We start from the raw sequence: 18,504 nt of genomic DNA on the forward strand, positions 1-18,504 counted from the left end.
CCTTAGAGAGCAAGAATAATACAGCATTGAGGCAATCTCAGAAGAGAACGGTATGTTTCCAATGCAAACGGCTCCGGTGCTAATTAGCACTGGCAATCACAATATTTACATGTATAGAGGAAGAATAGAGAGAGAGAGAGAGAGAGAGAGAGAGAGAGAGAGAGAGAGAGAAAAAGAGAGAGAGAGAGAGAGAGAGAGAGATCATATCCTGTAGATATATATCAATCAGTCATTTCCTGTGGCATTACACGGGATGCATAGGGCCTCGATGAACGCTCTCCACAAATATTTGTCTCTTGCCATCTCCTTCAGGTCCAACCAACACTCCTCTCCTGCTTCTCTTTTCATTGCCCTCAACCAGGTTACCCTCGGCCTAACTCACTCTCTCTCTCTCTCTCTCTCTCTCTCTCTCTCTCTAAACGTTATGGAAAATGTGCTACAATATCCACTGATCTGAGACTGCAGCTTAACACCTTACATGATACACTCAATCGGAAAATTAAGTTAAGACAACTGTCTCACTGATACACGGTATTCTTACACATTTACCTGGAGAGCCCATAGGATAGTGGAGAAGACCCAGAATATTTAATGAAGCCTTCGAAAAAAACGTTTATGAAAACTGTATATCACGTTAAGTAATACTTAGATATGGAGATAGTTATCATGTAAAAATGTGGGATGAGGTTTAAAAAGAAAACAATAATCACCACTAATAAACACGTTATTACCCTCAAAATGATTGACTTGAACAATAATAATAATGATGATAATTAAAGTAATATTCGAATATTAATGTTTTCCTGACGTTATTGTGTGCTTTACATTTTCCTCCGCAGACATATTCCACCTAAAACACTACCTAAAGCATTTGTTTTTCTTTTCTATAACAGTAATTATTGATAAACGTAATACCTACCATACGATGGATTTCTCTCTCTCTCTCTCTCTCTTTTTATTATATGCTGGCTATCAATAGTCAATCTTCCTCACATTAGGGGTTACCTCCACAGGTGAGAGCGTTAATACAAATTTTCTAACCTATATGGTCGCGGGTATACCATATACTCGCTGACTCAGGCGGGTGCGGACGGGGGTTGCATCATTGTAACCCACACAACTGGCACCACCGGACTAAGGCGGGTGCGGGCTACTTCGACGGGTTACAATGATGCAAAACTCCCGCCAGCACAGGCGAGTGCTATAATGTACTTACCCTAATAAAACAGATTGGAGATTTCTAAAAATGCAATACAAATGACGTCATCGTAGCAAAAGGAAAATTAGTTACAAAAATCTTAGGTTAAGCTGAGCATAACTACTACTTTAGGTTTCATATGATATCTTTACTAACCGAAATTTTATAATATATATATATATATATATATATATATATATATATATATATATATATATATATGTATGTAGGTAGAGGTAGGCCGAGGGAAACCTGGTTGAGGACAATGAAAAAAGAACCAGGAGAGGAGTGTTGGTGGGACCTGAAGGAGATGGCAAGAGACAAATATTGGTGGAGAGAGTTCATTGAGACCCTATGCATCCCGTGGGGTGCCACAGGAAATGACTGATTGACTGATTGATATGTACGTGTATAATGATAGAAATATCTTGTGGTTGGTATTTATTTATTTCTTCAAGCAGAAATGAAATCAGCGAGCGGAATTAAGAGTCATACATTACCTGAATTTCAACATAGGCCACATCTAATTCACAGTGTGGAACGAAAAAAAAAAAAAAAAAAAAAATCGTTCGACTGGGCCATTTAAAAATTTTTGTTCCCTAATGAACCAACTCCACATGAAACATATCCAAAACAGTATTTACATTGTCATTTCGCCATGAATAGCAGTACGATTATTATTATTATTATTATTATTATCGTCTTACCATTGGCCAGGACGAGAGTGTTGGGCGAGTCCAGGCAGGCCACCAAAACAGCGAGACAGAAGAGACGGGTCGCGGCCGGCTGGGTCACTATCTCTCCGCTGCTCACCCTCATCTCTCTACTCCGCCTGGCCTCTCTCTCCATCCTCTCTCCTCTCTCCTCCCACTCACCACCTGCCCCTCCCTCCTCCCAGCTTCTTCTGTTCTTGTAGCATGTTTGTCAGTGGCGATGGTTTGTTCAGCGTTTATACAGATATTTAGTTTACTTTCAGTAGCACTTCTTTTGTTTATCTTCCTCTCGTATTCGTTTTCATCCATATTTCGTCATTATTATCAACTTCACTTGCAGCCATGATCTAATCTTATTTGTTTCCGATAGTTCTATTATGTTGTCCAATGTCTGTTTACTTACTCAGGATTTTTACAGTCACACTTGTAAATGCAAACACAGGCATATCCATTATTTTGCATTTAGTTTCTTTTCTCACGTCTCCTCTCACCACCTTTTTACTGAGGGAAGCTGGAGAGACAAGCAAGTCAGGATTTTTTATGCGTCTGGAGGGACAGAATTTTAAGTCACAGTTCACAAATCACCCCAAATATTGTTTTAGGTTTTCAGATACGACAGTATATTTACACAATGCCAAAATGTCATATCCCGCAATTACTTTCCCTTCCAGATGTCTTCCTTCATCTTTGTGGAAGAGGTGGAGCCACGTTGAGTCGGCCAAGAATAAGTAGTCGCACGCTTCCCCGCTCAACCACGATTCCAACCACACTGGAATCGCACCTGCTCCGCTCTCCCCTCCCCCGCTCCCGCTCCCAAACCGTACCGCATTCCATCTCTATCATTCTCTCCTTTGACTCATTCTCTCTGCTGTTATAATTAGTTGTCTTCCTTGAACTTACTAATGAATATTTCAAAACTAAAAATATTGTTTATTATGGCCAGGGAGTGGGCGAATCACCAGTTCTGACCGTGCGTCTGGCAGGACCGTGGAAGCCGGCAGCAGCACCAACCAGCGGCACCAACACCAACCTCTGTTCACTAAGTTGAGACAGCTTTAGGGAAAGGGTGCTGTCTCCGAGTCTTATGTTTCTTGCAACTCTTTCTCCTCATATAATGTGATATACGGTATGCGCGATGTGATCACTTTGTACCTGGATGAACTTTACTTGGTTTGTGAGCAGAGCAGCAATTCTTAATACCCTTCCCCCCATGCTTATCACGTCATCCTTGTTTGCCGTCTTTCCCCCCGCTTCTAATTCCACACATTCTGTCTACCTGTCGTTAAGTTTTCCCTTTTCTTCCCCCAAATCTAACTCAACATTTTCGGCCTTACAATTGCTGCTCTAACACCCCTCCTCTTATGATTCAGTCGAATGAATAAAATCACTTGGCGTTACCTGGACTAGAAGTTTTCTCGGGCATGAGAGGGTTAATGGGGACGGCAGTAACTCAGGCTTTCATGGCTCACCAGTGGTTACAGAATTAACACTTAGGATGCTATGACCGGCCATCAGTTAACTGGAATCGTCTAGCGAGCTGGAATAAAATACTGAAGACGCGACCATGAGAAGGGCAGCAGTTCTTGTCACTTATTTCTGTAATGTCTTACTAACCCAGACATTCCGGTAAACCAGTTCCGTCGCAGTAGTATGTAATTGTTTAACTTCAGACTTCTCTCTCTCTCTCTCTCTCTCTCTCTCTCTCTCTCTCTCTCTCTCTCATTCGTGTAAAGTGGTGTTCTCATAATCAAATCACTTACCTGATATTATTCACACAACCACGTCTAGTGTCCTCTCATTAAGACTTTACCCTGAAATTAGCTGAGGTATATTACATAGCCTAGTGGATTAAACAGGTTCATACCCAAGTAACTTTTAACCCCTCAACCAAAGGACGCCTGTTTCACTTTGTTATTCCTACCGTCCGACGATCTCATTCACTTTAAGGGAGCTCTCTCGTACTGAAGGAGTTAGTAAAGGTTACAACTAACCAATTCATTTCGAAAATCTCTGAAATGCAACATAAAATTACCTGATGACAGCAGAGCTGTATACGCTATATAATTCTCATTGTCGTGAAGGGGTTAATGGTGATTGATTCTCCACTTATACCTCATACTCTCACTAAGGTGAGGTCTTATATTCTTGCAATCTCCCGACAATTTTTCTAAGCTTTGTGTAGGTTTTTCGAACTGTAGTACAGTATATACACACAGCCTTCACATCTATATACATTACCTTCAGTAATAGAGGTAATTCCCAAGTAGAAAAAAATCGTGTCTGTGGCCAAGAATAATTACAAAAAACGTCATCGTAGTGACGGAGTAAATGCATGGATATGAACAGGGTGGTGGAAAGGATAAGTTTCAAAGTAGAATGTGGCATATAAAGCCAAGAAGGTAAATGGAGGTATTAAATGAAAAGATGCCGATGAAGCACAAAAACTGGTGAAATGTCAGAATGGAATGATGATACATGAATATACGAAGATTTACAGGGGTTGGTTATATTTTTTATTTTACGTGGCAGTCGACGAAATGGTCTCTCCAACTGCATTTTGAAGCAGGATTGTTGTGTGGCTGGTTAGGTTTGTTATGTGTCGAGAAATTTCGGAGGCCTTAGTGCTGGGTGAACTCATATATGGTCCATTTCATTTGGCACTCTTTTGATAATTATCCAGTCTATGTTTTTCTTCTGGGTCCCTTCCATTCCACGCATAGTGAGAAATATAGCTGGATTGCCTGATGTAGATTATGGACAAGATGGCGATACTGATGATGGGATGATGACTTCTGTTGCTTTCTCTTTTCGGTTCCTCCATTGTCACGTACATGTATGTTAGTGTGTGTGTGTGTGTGTGTGGAAATAAGACCGGCAAAAAAAATTATAATGTCTTTATACAGCACCTACACATTTTTCATAAATAATTCGTTCATTCAGACCGTGTTTTTGCTACCGTCAGATGAGTAGACTCAAGATGGTGGGAACCAGTGATTATTTCATAGTAATGGGATTAGAAATACTCTGCACCCAACCACTTTAGTAATCTTTGCTATTCTATTCTTGCTGCTAGCGGTAGAATGTATTGTGTGTTGGATATACGTCTCAGAGCAGGGGCGAGAAACAGTTTCCATCTAACCACTTCAGTACTCTGCCGTCTCTTATTTTATTCTTGCTAATGGTAAATATACTAGAAGTAGGGAAGACTTCAGGTAGTTAAGGGTTTACACACAAAGTCCATTAACCCTTTCAGTTATCAGGTGTCATTACTTTTTCCTCAAAGGAAGTAATGTTTTTGACACTGTCTCTCTCTTCTATTGACCTTATGGAAAAATATAGGTCGGAATTGACCGAATTTGTATTAATGACTGAGGACTACCTGAAGAAAAACTTGTCAAATATTGTGCAAAAATAGTCAAAAGTTCATGACAAGGTCATAGAAAATATACGACCTGGTTGGTGCTGCCTATGGAGATATGCATGCGCAGCGGGTATTCTTATTATCGCCCGCCTTTAGAAGACGGAGCGATGATGTTTTTGCCTTCCTCTGTGTGTGTGCGTGTGTGTGTGTGTGGAGCGAGAATATTTTTGCCTTCCCCTCTGTGTGTGTGTGTGTGTGTGTGTGTGTGTGTGTGTGTGTTCCCATTCTATCTCATGAACGGCTTATCAACATGAAACCTTCAGGGCATCAAGATATGGCCAAAATCTTGGCAGAGTTCGAAAATGGGTACTCGGGGTCCAACACAGTACTTATCTCCCAAAGGTCAACTAATTTTTATCGCCCGCCTTTAGCACCATTATATTTCACGAACGGCTTGAGCTATCAACATGAAACCTTCAGGGTATCAAGATATGGCGGAAATCTTGGACTTACCCAACAGCTTATTCTGGCGGGCGATTAGCATTCGGCTCCCAAATGCTTTTCTTTCATATTGAAAGATATATTTATTTTAGTTTTGCTGTTGGGAAACGAGTTTACTTATTACAGAGGAAATATCACTTCCGTTCACTGGCGTACTTTTATATTCTTTGCTACAGCCAGATTCATATCTTGAACATAAAGATAACACCTCATTATGAAGGGGCTGTGTTTTTCTGACTGAACACTCCGACCTCTTCAGAAAATAATAGTACAGCGAACAGTACCAGAGAAAATTATTTTCAGTCAAAGTACTTTACTGGAAACTTATCAAAAATATACGAAGGTGAACAGAAATGACAGTGGATTTACTCACCAAGTTTTCCCTGTTTCGGTCTTTCTTTTTTATCGAAAGAAATTGAAAGAAAAAAAATATTCAGTTGGCATCTGCTAGGCTTTCTTCCTTTGTACGTATGTATTTTTATCCCCATTTATCTTGGTATCTGTCTATCTATCTATCTATCTGTCTGTCAATCAGTCTATCTGTCTGTCTATATAGATTGATAGATATGTGTGTGTGTGTGTGTGTGTGTGTGTGTGTGTGTGTGTGCTTTGGTATATTTAGGCAGTAGCCATATTTTCACAGAATCAGACTTTGTTAAAGACCTGAGCGTAATTTTTATGTATAATTTCTTGTGGCTCTTACATTTGTCCTCAAAATACATTTAATACCAGTGAAGTGCGCTTTGTGAGTGCGTGACGAGCGAGCGGGCATTTGTACGTAAGCCTATCATCATAATTTTATCTTGGTGTAAACTTTCAACAATTCTGGTGAAGTAGTTGAACAATAAATGAAGAATAATTGACCTAAAATATTTTAAAAATCGGTTTCGTAGTGCAGCATGTCATAAAATAAATAAGTAAAGTCCTCGGTATGATCCCTTGGAAAGCTGGGATTCCAAAGGGTTTCCTTGGTCTCGTGAGTAACTATATAGCTAACAACAAAATTTCTTGAATGTATCAACTGCCTGCTGAAAGAATCTCTCATCATCATCATCATCATCATCATCATCATCATCCAATCCTACGTTGCCCCATTAGGAGCATAGGAGCCCGGGGCTAGGCAAGTTGGTCCTGACATTTAAGATGAGAGTGACCAGCCTCACTCATCCCTGAGTGGCATTACGTGAGCCATAAACCCCAACCTCCCCTTGGATATAAACCTTCACCTGCTCAATCCGATTGGAGCGCCGTAATTACCTACTAAACCACCAGGCACCAAAATTTGGTAATATGGGTACTACTCATCGTAGTAAATGGTTTCCTGGTGTTCAGGCTTGTCATTCATTGTAGACACCCACAGGCAGAAGGAAGAGGAAAGAATAAAGGAAAGAAAGACAGAAGAGGGAGTGTAAAGTCATCCGTAAGCAGAAGGACGAGGAGAGAATGAAGGAAAGAAAGACAGAAGAGGGAGTGTAAACTCACCCGTAGGCAGAAGGATGAGGAAAGAATGAAGGAAAGAAAGACAGGAGAGGATGAAAGGAAAGAAGGATGGAGGAGAGGAAAGGGCAGACACCCGAGGGCAGCACTAGATCGAGTGGGTGGATGGTGAGCGTCCCCACCTATGAATCTCTCACTTCGTAGAAAAGTTATTAGCCTCTGAAAACCATCACGGTCGGGCCGTGTCGTGTCGGGCCGGGCCTGAATGTTTCGAGACTCTCATTTCTCAGCTAAACATAAACATCACATCGCTATGCTTGCTCGCTTCGTTCGCAGCGCTCACTCACTAGTAAGTAGAATCGAATTGGCGCAACAACTTCAAGAATTCATATTTTCTTGTCTCTTTTACACTTGAATGACAATGGCACAAGCAAGCAGCCTACAAGCAAATCATTTACATGCCGATGCCATCCACAGCCCGAATCTAGACAAGGCAGTAAATGTCACACCACCATACAACCTGCGAACCAGCCCAGTTCTAGTCTCACCAATCATTAGACGTGGACTTCAGTTTCCAAACAATTTTAGCTGCTTGTACTTTCCAGTAGATTATTTATTTTGATCAAACACTGTAAAGGCTAAAAAGAGATATAGCTGAGTACCCGACACATTCCGTTATCCAAGGGTAATAAAAGAAATCATGCATTTTGAAAGTACATCCCCATCTCGACTCGAATATTAACTGTGTTTTGAACTCTCTCTCTCTCTCTCTCTCTCTCTCTCTCTCTCTCTCTCATATATATATATATATATATATATATATATATATATATATATATGAGAGAGAGAGAGAGATGTGAAAAGTATTCGGCATTTCTTGCCATCTCCCAGAATATGATGAAATTTATTCTCGTATTTTTACTAAATTTTGTCGGAACTTTGTTAGTATTGCCGAAATATTCTTGTCTGGAACATATGGAGAGGATCATTTTTCATATATCGACATTTTGTTAATTAGGTTGTGTGTGTGTGTGTGTGTGTGTGTTTACAAACAACCAATACACCACTGTGTGTGATTTCTTTCATTTAGCAATATCATATATATATATATATATATATATATATATATATATATATATATATATATATATATATTAATCAGGTCTTTAGATTTTCAAAGTTGCTAACGTCTCAAAGCTATGAAAAATGTAATAAGATCTTCCTAAGCAATGCAATAATACTCAAGTTCCTTTGAAGGTCTGGAACTTCTGTTCCCTTTTTCTGAGCCCTGACTTGTGAAAGTATAAATGACCGCAACTGGTCATGGCAGAATGTTTCGTTGTACGTACATTTCTTGCCGATGTACAGTCAGAAAATTTTTTTTTGCGTTATTACATGGAAACGCGTTTGTTTTCATGATAATTGGTCTAAAAATTTAGAAATTTGCTACTGAAATTCGAAGGAAATTGTTTATGTCTCGCTGCTGATTCATACAGAATAGCCTTGTCTTCATGCCTTGTCGCTCCTTTTTAAACAAAAACAATAGTAGGGAAAGGTGCCGTCATGGTTTCGGCCATTAACTGTGCATTTTCAGTGCTGCTGAAGGAACAAATATACCAAAGGGACACTGTGTGATTACATGAATAAATGGTTGCAGCACAGAAGCTGGAATACATGAAGGTTAGTGTTGAAACCTCTAGTACTGGTGACAGGATTCTCATCTGTCAGTGATTCAGAATCTTCCTGCCTGGCTACCCAAGGTCATTCAGGTCCATCTCGATTTTTATCTACTGGGGCATTTGATGACAAATTTTGATATACACAACAAGGGTTCAAACAGTGAAAGAACTATGAACCTCCCTGTGTTCGTGGATGTTGTATGCAAATACGACATATGCCAGGCAACTTGGATGGGGATAGGCAGTAGTAAATTATGCATTGCAGCAGAGGTATGTGAATTGGGCCATAACTCCCAAAACATAACACAGAGGTCTACATTCTGATGCATAAGTAGTAAATAAAACATAGCATGGGCTTAAACTCTTACCATTTTATTCCAGTCCCTGTTTTGTACCCATTCTTTTCGCATTCCCTAGTGTAAATCATATCAAAACTGTTTCTGTTATTATATTCACACACAGACCCAAGCACAAATTTTACTTGACATTTGACTGATGGTTCGCAAAATTAAACCCCGTTGTTTGTACTTCATCCTCAACCAGTCCAACAAGTTTGACGGAAATCGGGGTAAGACCCTTTGACATTACGGGGCCAAAGTTTGACCTAATGCTATGACCTTGACCTTTGACCTAATGTCCTTGAAAACAACAGGGAGCCCCCTTCCTTTAACCCTGCCGTCAAGGTTTATTAAAACTGGATAGAAGCTAAATTATTTTGGTCACACACACATACACACACGGCGAGCAAAGCATAATGCCTGCTTTCACTTCGCGAGGGTGAGTATAAAAGCTACCCAGCCGAATTCACATGAGGGGTGAATTACCAGCAGCACAGCAGCAGCACACCAGCAGCATTAGTACAAGTAGCAGTAGTAGCCTACTAGTAATAGTAGTAGTAGCAGAAATTCCTGTTGAAGCAGAAAAATCCATATAATTATGTATCTATCTATCCATATCTATCTACTGTATATCTACATCTATCTATCTGTATCTATTTCTGTCTATCTATCTGTCTATATATATGTGCATACATACATACATATACATATATGTATGTCTATCTATCTATCTATATCTGTCTATCTATATCTATCTATCTATCTATATATATATATATATATCTATATATCTATATATCTATATATATATATATATATATATATATATATATATATATATATATATATATATATATATCTCGGTAGAGAGGCGGCCCGCAGTCCTGATGGACCCAGGTTCGAATCCCGGCTGGGGCAGGGAACATTTTAAGGATTTGAATTTCATAAAAGCAGACTTTCCTGATCTACCAGATGACCTGCCGACATGTCATAAAAGTACCCCCGCTAATACCAATACACCAGTCCCGTATGAGACAGCCCTAGCATGTATTCAATATGGACGGTGGGTGTTAGCGCCGAAGTGGTGACATGTAGAGAGGTGTATGGTATGTAGGAGGACTACTGGGCCTTGAGAGCAGGCTGTGAAGCCTATGCCCAGAAGTCGGACACATAAATATATATATATATATATATATATATATATAATTTGGTTTTACGCCAGGTATCCCTGAAGTGCTAAGGCGTTGCCTCTGGGAAAAGGGCTTTCGGACTGGAGCGTGTAGCATTTTATGTCTGGATGCCCTTCCTGACGTCTACCAATGACCCTTGGGTGGACTCGATCCTCCGACCCTTCGGTCAGAGCAGAGCGCTCTAACCCACTGAGCCACGGCTGATATATATATATATATATATATATATATATATATATATATATATATATATATATATATATATATATTTGCAATAGCTGATGATTATATATATATATATATATATATATATATATATATATATATATATATATATATATATATATATATATAATCATCAGCTATTGCAAATCCATTGCTGGACAAAAGCCTCCCCCAGCTTTTCCACGAAATCCCTGACTGAGTCAGTCCCTGCCACGGTTGCCTGCAAACATATGTATCTCATCTCTCCACCTCCTGTCTGGCCTTTTTCTGCTATGCATACAATCTCTTGGAGTCCAGTCAATCAGCCCCTTGCTCCATCGGTTATTCCTTAATCTTGCTACATGACTTGTTCACCTCAATTTCTGTTCTTATATATCTTCTGTGTCTTTGACCTTAGGCTTCTGTCTCACTCAAGTTGATCTTTTCCTGTCACTAAAAAATCTTCCTAACACTGACTTTTCCATTGCCCCTTGAGAACGGATTAATTGATTTTCCATCGATTTTGTCAGTTTCCAGGTCTCACACCCATATGTCATAGCTGGAATTATAATTCTTACATTCTTTTGTATTTCATGCATACTGGCAAACTACTTTTCATGATGTCTCTGTGTTTACCGAAGGCTTTCCAAGTGTAATGCCTCTTTTTATTTCGGTATCATGGTCTTTTGTTAGTTTAGTATTTGCCCCAAGTAATCATTGTACTCCTTAGCATCTTCTAGAATTTCTTTGTTCATTATGATGATGGCTTTGGTGTATTTGAATCAAACGTTGATTTTTCTCTGGTTCAACTTTAGCCCAACTTCGAGACTTTCTCTAATAAGGTCATTTAATACTACTTGCAATGTCTTTTTTGTTTCTGAGATTAGGACAGTGTCATCTGCAAATCGTAAATGGTTTAGGTTTTCTCCATCTATATTTACACCTTTGTTCTCCCAGTCCAGCTTTCTGAAAATACTTTCTAGGCATGCTATAAATACTTTTGGTGAAATTGTATCTCCTTGATGCAAGCACTTCTCAATGAATTTTTTTTTTCTGAGTCTTTATATAATTTAACTGTAGCAGTTCCCTCTTTATATATGTTCTCGAGCAGTGTTACAAGGTTCTCATTTACTCTTTGTTCTCACGATGAATTCATAATTGCTACATGCTCCACTTAGTCGAATGCCTTTTCGTAATCAACAAAACCTAAGCACAGTGGTTTATTATACTCCGTAGTTTTCTCAGTTAGCTGAATCATTGTGTGTAGATGATCAGTAGTCAAACACCCGCTTCAGAATCCTGCCTGTACACGGGAATGGTTTTCTTCCAAAGCTGTTGTAAATCTTTTGGAAAGGACTTCAGTGATGAATTTGTAAATAATTGGTAATAAGCTAATGGGTCAATAATTGAGTCTTTTTTTTTTTTTTTTTTTTCGTAAATCAAACTATTGCGTTACACCATGTTTTGAGAATTTTCATCTTTTTCATACAGTGAGTAAGTATATAAATGGGCGAGCCTGTTTTGTATTTCTGCATCCGACAGTAAATCTGTTACTCTTCCAATATTCTCCTGGGTTCTTCCCTCTTCTCGCACTTTGAAGAGAAATGTTTACGTTGTCTGGTGTTCAGTCAGATATTTCACTTGTTCCATTGAAAAGTTAGCTGTTGGTATTATTATCTTTGATGCATACTGTTCTTTGTAAAATTCCTCAACTCTTCACCATCCTATATGTGCAATTAAGGACTTCACCGTTTTTGTCTTTCATTGATATAAGTTGTTGCTTTCCTCTTTTCATTTCATTTTGGACCTGTTTCAGACTTTCCCGTTGTTGATGTCTTCTTTGATCTGAGCCATGTTTCTCTTTCTTCTCTCTACCTCTTGTTGATAAGCTTACATAATTCCATTCTTTCCGCTTCATCTTTCCTTTATTTTACTTTTATATCCTTTCTTCTTTTCATGAGCTCGAGCATCATTTTTGAATACATGTTGGCTTTGGTTGTATTAGCTTTCCCTACTACCTCAACTGATTCTTTAAGCTCTTTTGTTAGTCTATTATTCAGTTACTCAATGTCACACTTAGCATAAATTAGAGCCTGCATCTGTTCATTATTTCTAACTGAAAGACTGCTTTGTTTTTACTTACTATTATTAGGCACATCATTTTTTATCAGCTTCTTTCTTTCACTTCTGAAATTGAATTTTGCTGTACAACCCACCATTCTGTGGTCACTTCCTATATTTACTTTGTTGATAACTGTGACATTTATGAACATGCTACTCTTATCTGCTATAATGATGTTGATTTAATTCTTTGTTTCTCATTTGGACTTCTCCAGGTCCCTTTTCTCCCTGTTCTTTTGTGAAAGAATGTGTTCATTATTCTCATGTTATAGATTTCACTAAAATTTAACACCATTTCAACTCTCTCTTTCCTTTCTTCCACACCAAATTTTCCCATACATGCATCAGTTTTTCTCTTTGCCATTTTTTGCATTGAAGTCTCCCATGAGTATAGTAGGTGTGGTCTTTTCTTCTTCCATAATATGGGAGATGTCATCATAGAATGTTTCTGTTTCTTCATCTCAGCTTTGAGAAGACAGTGCATAGACATGTAGTACTTTCAGGGTGCATCCTTGGATAGTTTAATTACCGGTACATTCCATATTACTCTGTTATATACACTGCTGAATTTAACGATGTTCCATGTACATTGCGGAATTTAACAATGTTCTCTGGAAGATTTATGTTAATTAGAAATTCTTCACCACAAACTCTTGCATATCGCCTTCCTCTGTAGTGAAATAGGTAGCTGCTGTCGTGGAGCTGAATTAATTTTTTTTTTTTTTTTTTTTTTTTTTTAATCACTAAAACTTACTTCCTGTCTAATGTTTTCTAATTCAGTCATTAAGGTATGAAATTCGTAATCTCCTGTGAGCCTTCATTCATTGTACATGCAGATCTTCATGCATTTGAGCTTATTTAATATCCTGGTCTCTGGTTTGCCAAGACAGTGTCAACTCACGTTTGGTGGCACACTGCCTATAAGCACAGGAGGCAGTGCGTCTGGACCTTTATTAAACGAAGATTCAACAGGAACATCTGAAAAATCATTAACAGTAGAATTTGTTTGGTTCAAGGGAATGTGGCAAATTGTCTCACCTCCCTGCCACTTAGTTTCGGGTGAGATGTAATTTTTGTGTCTCCTTATTCAGTACATTTGATGGAACCCTATATAGAGGGCCCCATGGTCAGTGCCATTTAAGACGGTACCTCGTATATCTGCAAGGCCTTCCTGTATCTGTAACCCGTGGGTGTGCCAGGCAGCAGAGTTATCCTGGACCACGATGTGTGTGTGTGTGTGTGTGTGTGTGTATATATATATATATATATATATATATATATATATATATATATATATATATAGCATGGTGCCCAGCGTTGCGCGGGCCAAAAAAACGAACACTCTAATCCTCTTTGTTCTGGTTCAGTCTTCCATGCTACTCCAAAATCACCAGGTACCTCTTATGCTTTTGAAGAGGGATTATAAGAGGTCCAGGAATTTCAATTTCAGCTTTCGCAGACCAACTCACAGTATTTGTGTGCACTTTTTTACTATTACTGGTAACCTTAAATGACCTCTGACAGGTGACCTCAAATGACCTCGGAGGTCAACCTCACATAACATATATCCGAATTGGAGGTCATGTGAGTCTCCATCCCAAAAATTGGGTTGCTGGGTCTAGTCGTTCAAGCGTGTATTACAGGTGACCTCAAACGATCTCCAACTGGTGACTCCAAATGACCCCAGAGGTCAAATTTACATAGCAGTTATGTCTGAACTGGAGGTCATGTGAGTCTCCATGCCAAAAATTTGGCTGCTGGGTCCAGTTGTTCGAGCGTGCATTACAGGTTACCGCAAATGACCTCGGAGGACAACTTCACAACCATTGTCCGACCTTGAGCTCATGTGAGTCTCCATGCCAAAAATTGGGCTGCAGGGGTACCCGGAGTTGCCAGGGCCAGAAAGATGATCACTCCACTGATGACCTCAAATGACCCAGATCTGAATTTTGACCTCTCTAAAACCATCCTTGGGTCACCTTGATTTGGAATATATCTGGGTCTGAGGATTTCTGGCCCTCAGTTTGAACATGACCGAAAGACAAACAATGCTGGTCTCATATATATATATATATATATATATATATATATATATATATATATATATCAGGGGTTCCAACCTTTATTTACCCATTACCCCATTTTCCACGCCTCTCTTCACTCATTACCCCTCATTGCTTATGTTTCCACAATTGCATTTTAGCTGCTTAACATTTTGATGCCTAGATTTTAGTTTGAATGTAGGACTTAATTAAAGGTTAGGCTAAAACCAAGAGAGTTATGCAAGGAGTAATTTATTTTTATATTATTAACACTGATACCAAATAAACATGACTTTAAACATTCATCTCTGAATTTTAGTATAGGTCTGAAAGTCTATCATAACTGGTATGATTTTTAGATTTTTTTTTTTGTTACTTCCCCCATTACCCTTCACAAAAGACCAAATTACCCCACTTGGGGTAATTTACCCCAGGTTGGGAACCCCTGATATATATATATATATATATATATATATATATATATATATATATATATATATATATATATATATATATATATATATATATACACACACACACTCACACACAGTATATACATACACACACACACACACACACACACACACACACACACTATCTATCTATCTATCTATCTATCTATAGCCCGACGCCCTAACCCCGCAAAGGGTGGCCGCAAACAAAACCCCTCCAAGTCGCTTTGTCACCCACCATTTGATTACCCTCCCCCCAACTCATCCCCCCCTCCCTCATATACCTCTCAACTCCATCCCTCCACCTCATCCTCGGTCTACCCCTCCCTCTCCCTCCCTTCACCTCACCTACATACACCCTCTTAGTCAGTCTTTCATTCTCCATTCTCTTCACATGTCCAAACCACCTCAGTGTATTTCTCCTAATCTTCTCAACCACATCCACATCCACCCCACAACGTTCCTTCACTTCTTCTTTCGTCAACCTGTCCCTCCATGTCACTCCACAAGCTCCTCTCAAGAACTCATTTCCACTGCTCTCACTCTTGACTTGTTCCCCTCTTGCAAGGTCCACGCCTCGCTTCCATACGTTAGGGTAGGGATCACAATACTATCATGCAGTGACTTCTTAACTTCCATACTCACCTCCCTATTTCTCATCACTGCTTTCAGTGAACCAACAACCGTCCTTCCCTGCTGTACCCATTCACGCACTTCATCCCCCAAAGTTCCATCGTTACTCATCACACTACCCAAGTACTTGAATGCACTCACACTCTCCACATATATATATATATATATATATATATATATATATATATATATATATATATATATATATATATATATATAAAAGAGAATGTTTTTTTTGGTAGTCTTTGCTCTATACATACAGTTGAAAGGGATACATATAGAACTGTTTAAATAGCCCTGACAGGCAGAAATTTTTATGCCAAGTTAAGTGTGTACATTACCATCGGTAAAGTGGCGCCATTGAGAGTCAAGATTAAAACTAATCTGAAAGTAATCAAGTTAACTAAGTGGAAATATGGTGGCCAGTTACCATATAATTTTTTACTTCTACACTCATTGTTAGCTGTAACGGGTTGGATGGGTGGATGGATTGGTAGTGTGGGCAGGGCGGGTGGGGTGAGTTGGGCACTGGGCAGGGTTGAGTGGTTGGGTGGGTGTGGAGGGGCAGTTGGGTGGAGTGGATGACAGAGTCAGAGGGTGGATGTCGTGAGGCAGGGTGGGTTTGGTGGGTGGGCAGGGTTGGGTGGATGTGATGGGGTAGCGTGGGTGAGTGAGTGGGTGGGCAGGATGAGTACGTGAGTATGAGTGAGTGGGTGGGCAGGGTGGATGGGAAGGTGGGTGAGTAGATGGGTAGGGTAGATCGGTGGGTGAGTGAGCAGGGTTGGTGGGTGGATGGATATTGGGAAAACGGTCCATGGTAGGAATAGGTCCATGGGGAGTATATTCTTGGGGAATTGGACCCAAGGAGGACAGTAAGGTTCAATGGGTAAAACGGGACCCCGGGGATCTTCTCTTAAAGGTCCAGGGTACCAGGCAATTCCAGGATGCACGATTATAGGGTTTTGCCCGGGCAACGTTGGGTACCCTGCTGGTGCTATAAATGTAACGTGTCTGAAGCATTTGTAATATTAAAAAAAAAAAAAAAAAGTGGTCACTAAGGGGAGCATTAATTATATTGTTAGACCAGCAGCAGCTGCAACAACAACATTATAGTAGTAGTAGTAGTAGTAGTAGTAGTAGTAGTAGCAGTAGCAGTTATAGTAGTAGCAGTTGTGGTGGTGGTGGTGGTGGTGGTAGTATCAACAGCAACCTCACCCCACAACACGTAACTTTACACTTTTCCTTCATAATCTTTAGTTAAAATTCCTGACTCTTAACGAACCTTGAGAACTTTGGTCGTTAAAGATGACGTTCTCTCTCTCTCTCTCTCTCTCTCTCTCTCTTTCGTCGACCCACGAGCACAGCGTTTCCTCTGTCTGCTTATATCTTGCAATTTTAATCAAGCAATCTCCTGCTTTCATTGACTCTTCTTCGCATTCTCGTCCAGCTCTGACTCACTCTCACTCTCACTCTCACTCAAACTCTCCGTCCTCCGCAGCCTTTCCTTCACTCTGATTCATTGTTACTCGCAGTCACTCCATCAGACACTCATTCTGACTCATTTGCCCTCACCCTCACGTAGAATCACTCTCTCGGTCGGACCCACTCTCTCATTCTCAGTCACTCTCACTCAGGCTTACATTCACTCTCGTTCAGACTTCAGTTCAGACTCTCTCTCTCTCTCTCTCTCTCTCTCTCTCTCTCTCTTAATAAGCTCATGGTCCTGCTCTCTGGCACTCTCTCGTCTTATCTCCCTTCCCTCCCTCCAAATCCTCCCAATTACCTCCATCCCACCTCCATTTCTCTCACTCTCTCACTTATCCCCTTCTCATCCCCTCACCACCCTCGACCCGTCACCTAATCTTCACCTTGCCTCCCTCTCACCCGATATCTTTCTCTCCTCCCTCTCTTTCCTCATTCCTCTTTTCCCTCCCCCGCCATGCTTTCCACACTCCATCCCTCCCTCTCAGTTATTCCTCCTCCTTGTTTTCCTAATACTCTACCTCCCTTCCTCCTCTCTCTCTCTCTCTCTCTCTCTCTCTCTCTCTCTCTCTCTCTCTCTCGTTCTCATTCCCAGCTCCTTAACTTCCTTCGCTTCAAACTCCTCCCTACCTTCACTCTTCCCTTCAGTCATTCCATCCTCCTCCTTCTTCTCCATCCCTTTTCTGCGTCCTGTTAATTTTAGTGCTTGTTGTTATTATTATTATTAATATTTCCCTTTCTTATTTCCCTCACAAACTTTTTTTTCTCCCTCCTTTTTGGCATGATTCTTCTTCCCCTCATGTTCGTTTATTTGTAAAATCTTTCATCAATCTTTATCGGACACTCAGACCTTTCTTTCTTTCTTTTAACATTTTTTTTTAATTTACTCTCCCTTACTTGATATTTATTTTATTACTCTCTCATCCGTCCATTTCCTATTTTCTTCTTTCTCCATCTTACTTCACCATTCCTTTCTCCTTTTCTCGACATTACCTCACTTACAGTTCTGTCACGCAGTCCTAATTTTCCACATCATTCGTCTTATTCCTCCCTCCTTCCCCATCTCAAACCCTCTTCACCTGTTGTCCTCCTCCACTCTCTATTCACTCCTGGTCTTCTTTCTTTCATTCTCATCTCTATTTCACACTTCTTA

The 18,504-nt window shown here is 39.9% G+C and overlaps 1 protein-coding gene across 1 annotated transcript in view; it reads right to left on the minus strand.

Moving 5' to 3' along the window:
• LOC145395854 (roundabout homolog 1-like) overlaps positions 1 to 2,036 on the minus strand; it is a 742,719-nt gene extending 740,683 nt beyond the window's left edge. Inside the window, exon 1 of the mRNA XM_080269381.1 lies at positions 1,906 to 2,036. Within this exon, the coding sequence (XP_080125507.1) occupies positions 1,906 to 2,017 (112 nt within the window). The 5' untranslated portion in view covers positions 2,018 to 2,036. The remainder of the gene's footprint in view (positions 1 to 1,905) is intronic.
• Between the last annotated feature and the right edge of the window lie 16,468 nt (positions 2,037 to 18,504).

This window comes from Coenobita brevimanus, chromosome 4 (assembly GCF_032717465.1).
Source record: "Coenobita brevimanus isolate Jiangsu-jjx chromosome 4, ASM3271746v2, whole genome shotgun sequence".
NCBI classification, from domain to species: Eukaryota; Metazoa; Arthropoda; class Malacostraca; order Decapoda; family Coenobitidae; genus Coenobita; species Coenobita brevimanus.